The sequence below is a fragment of the Mesocricetus auratus genome, unplaced genomic scaffold, assembly GCF_017639785.1.
Source record: "Mesocricetus auratus isolate SY011 unplaced genomic scaffold, BCM_Maur_2.0 contig_11900_pilon_obj, whole genome shotgun sequence".
Lineage (NCBI taxonomy): Eukaryota > Metazoa > Chordata > Mammalia > Rodentia > Cricetidae > Mesocricetus > Mesocricetus auratus.
In genome coordinates this window covers 19231-22337 of record NW_024431351.1, presented here as the reverse complement: position 1 = coordinate 22337, position 3107 = coordinate 19231, and the positions used below count along the sequence as shown (strand labels likewise).

Sequence of the window (3107 nt, the reverse complement as noted above, 5' to 3'; positions counted from 1 at the left end):
TGCATTATAGGAGGATAACTAGCAACACCTGTGGCTCTTCTCCGTGACAGGTTCCTCATCCCTGAAGTGTGTCATTTGAAATGAAGATAGGCTATCACTGCAAGGCCCCTCATTTGCAAGAAACCTGCTCTAACTTGTACTCCTGAGCTCCCATGAGCTTCCTTCTGGAGAGTTGGGGCAACTTCTCCTGGGATAACTTTGAGTCCCTGAGGCAGAAAGCACCAGGTATGTTAATGTAGTTTCTCATCTCAAGAATGCCATTGGTGGAGGTTTTATTTTGTGTAGGTGGTTCTCTGGGTGACTTTATGGAGACAAAGCATTCATGCCCCAACAGGATGAGGCATACATCTAGAACTACAGGAGTGTCCACATTACAGAGAAAAATCACTTGTCATTGTAGGAGAACATCCTGAGAGTAATATATAGAAACAATTGCAGACACACTTGCACACATAAAGGTGTAGTAGAGATAGTTAAACATGCAGACAGTTAAAAAAGACACAGCGGGAATTGCACTCAGACACACACACACACACACACACACACACACAAACAGACACAGAGATATCAAGAGACAGAAAAATACAGGGGATGTTCTTTTCTCTAGGAAGAGGGGCTCATCTGATTAACTTCTCAATATATGACTTCAGTGTAATTTGGAAAGATCTGCAAAGGAGAACCAAAAGAGTCAGGCAAGGGGGACAAGTGAGGTGAGGAAAAAGGTCAGCCTTTGAACCTGTTTCCAAGAGAGATTGTGTTTCTGTCAATGGAGGGGTTGGAAGGATTATTTTCCCAATGTCTAAAAACAGACCCACAGTTCAGGTGCAGAAATTTTGATTTCTCAATAAATTTATTTCTCCTTTTTTTAAAACCCATAAAATCATATCAAAGTCTAGACTAACAAAACACTGACAGATGCAGTCATCTTCTTCACCTTTGGCATCTTCTCTGCCAACTGTAAGTGCCAAGAAAGAGGAGTGAGACATTCTGTGAATGGTGTGGCCCTGACAGTGATGCCCAGATGCCCAGAGCCTGAGCAGAACTGGGTGAATTAAAATGGTTATATTCAATACAGAAACACCACAGAATCTACAAGTTGATAGTCAATTTTTAATTCGCCTTGTACTGTGTTTAGTTTACAGACACAAGAAGAGAACTTCAGTCCTATTTCTCTCCAGTTCCAAAAGGTTGAGAATCACCTGTGTATGCCTGAGAGCTTAACTCATGAACTGCTCCCATGCAGGAACAAAAATTGCTTTGGCCAAATGAGTCACCCCTCCAGTCCCTACATACTGATTCTGGAGAGAAAAACTGTCTTCTTTCTCTTCTTTGTCTATTGTAAGCAAATATTCATGTTTGTTTTCTCCTTTGCTCTAAATCCTTGATCAAAGGCCCTGTTCAGTCTAATTCAGACAGGTTCTTGCATAGAAAACATGTAGGGATGTGCTTGGGCCAATAACCCAACCGAATCCCCAGTTTTCGACTCACTGCAGAGAAAGCAAAGCACCAGAGCAATTGTGTAGAGTATCCTAGAGTAAAGTACTCTCCCTTCCCAAAACATGTATACAACTGGATTCTAGGGAATTCGTATTAACTGTCTGAGCCCCCATGCTGCCTTTCCACAGATTCTCTGAAAAGTCTGCAATGTCCCTTAGTCTACCCAGATGTCCTTGTAATAATGTTGGCTGCTGTTTTTGGAATAGACATGTAGGTCCCAGCTGAGAGGCTCCTAAAATTGTTTGAGGTGTTTGCAAGGGGGCTCCAGTAAAGAGCAGTGAGCAGAAGCCAGGGAGCTGTATGCTTCGGCCACCAAGTGGGGATATGAGCCCACCATTGTCTTCCAACTTGTGGTCTCAGAGACCTCAGAAGCATGAGCTGTAATGAAATCCAGTGCTTGGGTTTTCACCTGCTCTGCACTATGGAGGTCAGCCAGGACGAGAGTTTGGGCAGCAGTCTCCACGGAGAGGTCCTTGCAGAGGGCATCCTCACACATGACCTTCAATCGCATCAGGCCATACTTGTTGGGAGCTGCCAGCACATCATCTGCCATGCTGTGGAGGTCTGGTGCCTCCTCGGTATAAATGAATCCCATCATTGCCTTGAAGACTTGCAGCTCCAGATCATGGATCTCAATGCGTATTTTTCTGCTCTCCTCCATGTCATGTTCAAACATGGCTCTGAAAACTGGAGAACGAGCTGCTAAGATGGCCTTGTGAGCCCGGAATTCCTGGCCAGCTACCACCAGGCAGTAGTCTGTGAAGATGGGATTCTCCCACAGCTCTCCTAACTCATCTGACATTGTGGACCTTGGAACCTGTATCCCTGGCTTCGTGCAGAAGGCGTCTTGGACCACATTCATCATGCACAGCAGGGTGAGTTTGGAGTCTGGGAGAAGTCAAGGCTCCAGAGACAAGAGGAAATCTCGAGGGATAAACTTTTTGTATGCCCAGTGTTGGTTTTGCAGAAACCTGAAGAATTTTGGGCTCTTTATTGTTTGAGATTTCCCTCCTTCAGCATTGATGATCCATAACTGGAACTTTGCCCATACTGGGTTCTTTGGGCAGCTGAGCAGCCATAAGGAAACTGACAAGTAAGCTTTGCTTTCTTCATCGACCCCATTCAGGTGTATTTTCATACAACATTCAAGTGTGTCATTGGGACCTGATGAGAAAGTGGGACTTTTAATGTTTGCCCCCTGTATTCGCTCCAAGTGAAAATGGAAATTGCTGATGGTCCACTTGTAGGAGTATATCTGGATGCTGATCTGTGTGTAGCCCCAGCTCTCCACTGCCAATTCCTGTGTCATATTTTCTTGTGGTGTTTTGAAGATTAACCTCGATCCAAAATGCAGAACTATAGTTTTCCTTCTTTAATCTGGAGGTCACAATTAGAGATACTAGTTCAAGTTTTAGTTTCTATTTTCATCTCTACTCCCTATTCTTTGTGTTGAAATCTTGGGTTTCTGTGACATTTTCAATCAAGGTTGTAATATAATTTCCAGAGAACACAGTCTAGTCTCCTGGGGACTGCTACATATCCATTTTTCCAGATTGAATCTTAGCACAATAGATCAATTTTGACATTTATATACACCTTTTATTGTTTTG

General features: G+C 43.6%; 1 protein-coding gene across 1 annotated transcript; it reads right to left on the bottom strand.

The window, feature by feature from the left end:
* Nucleotides 1-1729: 1729 nt before the first annotated feature.
* LOC121138202 (speckle-type POZ protein-like) lies at nucleotides 1730-2806 on the bottom strand. Its single transcript, XM_040740975.1, is given in 1 exon segment — nucleotides 1730-2806. A coding segment is annotated over 1 exon segment (1077 nt).
* Between the last annotated feature and the right edge of the window lie 301 nt (nucleotides 2807-3107).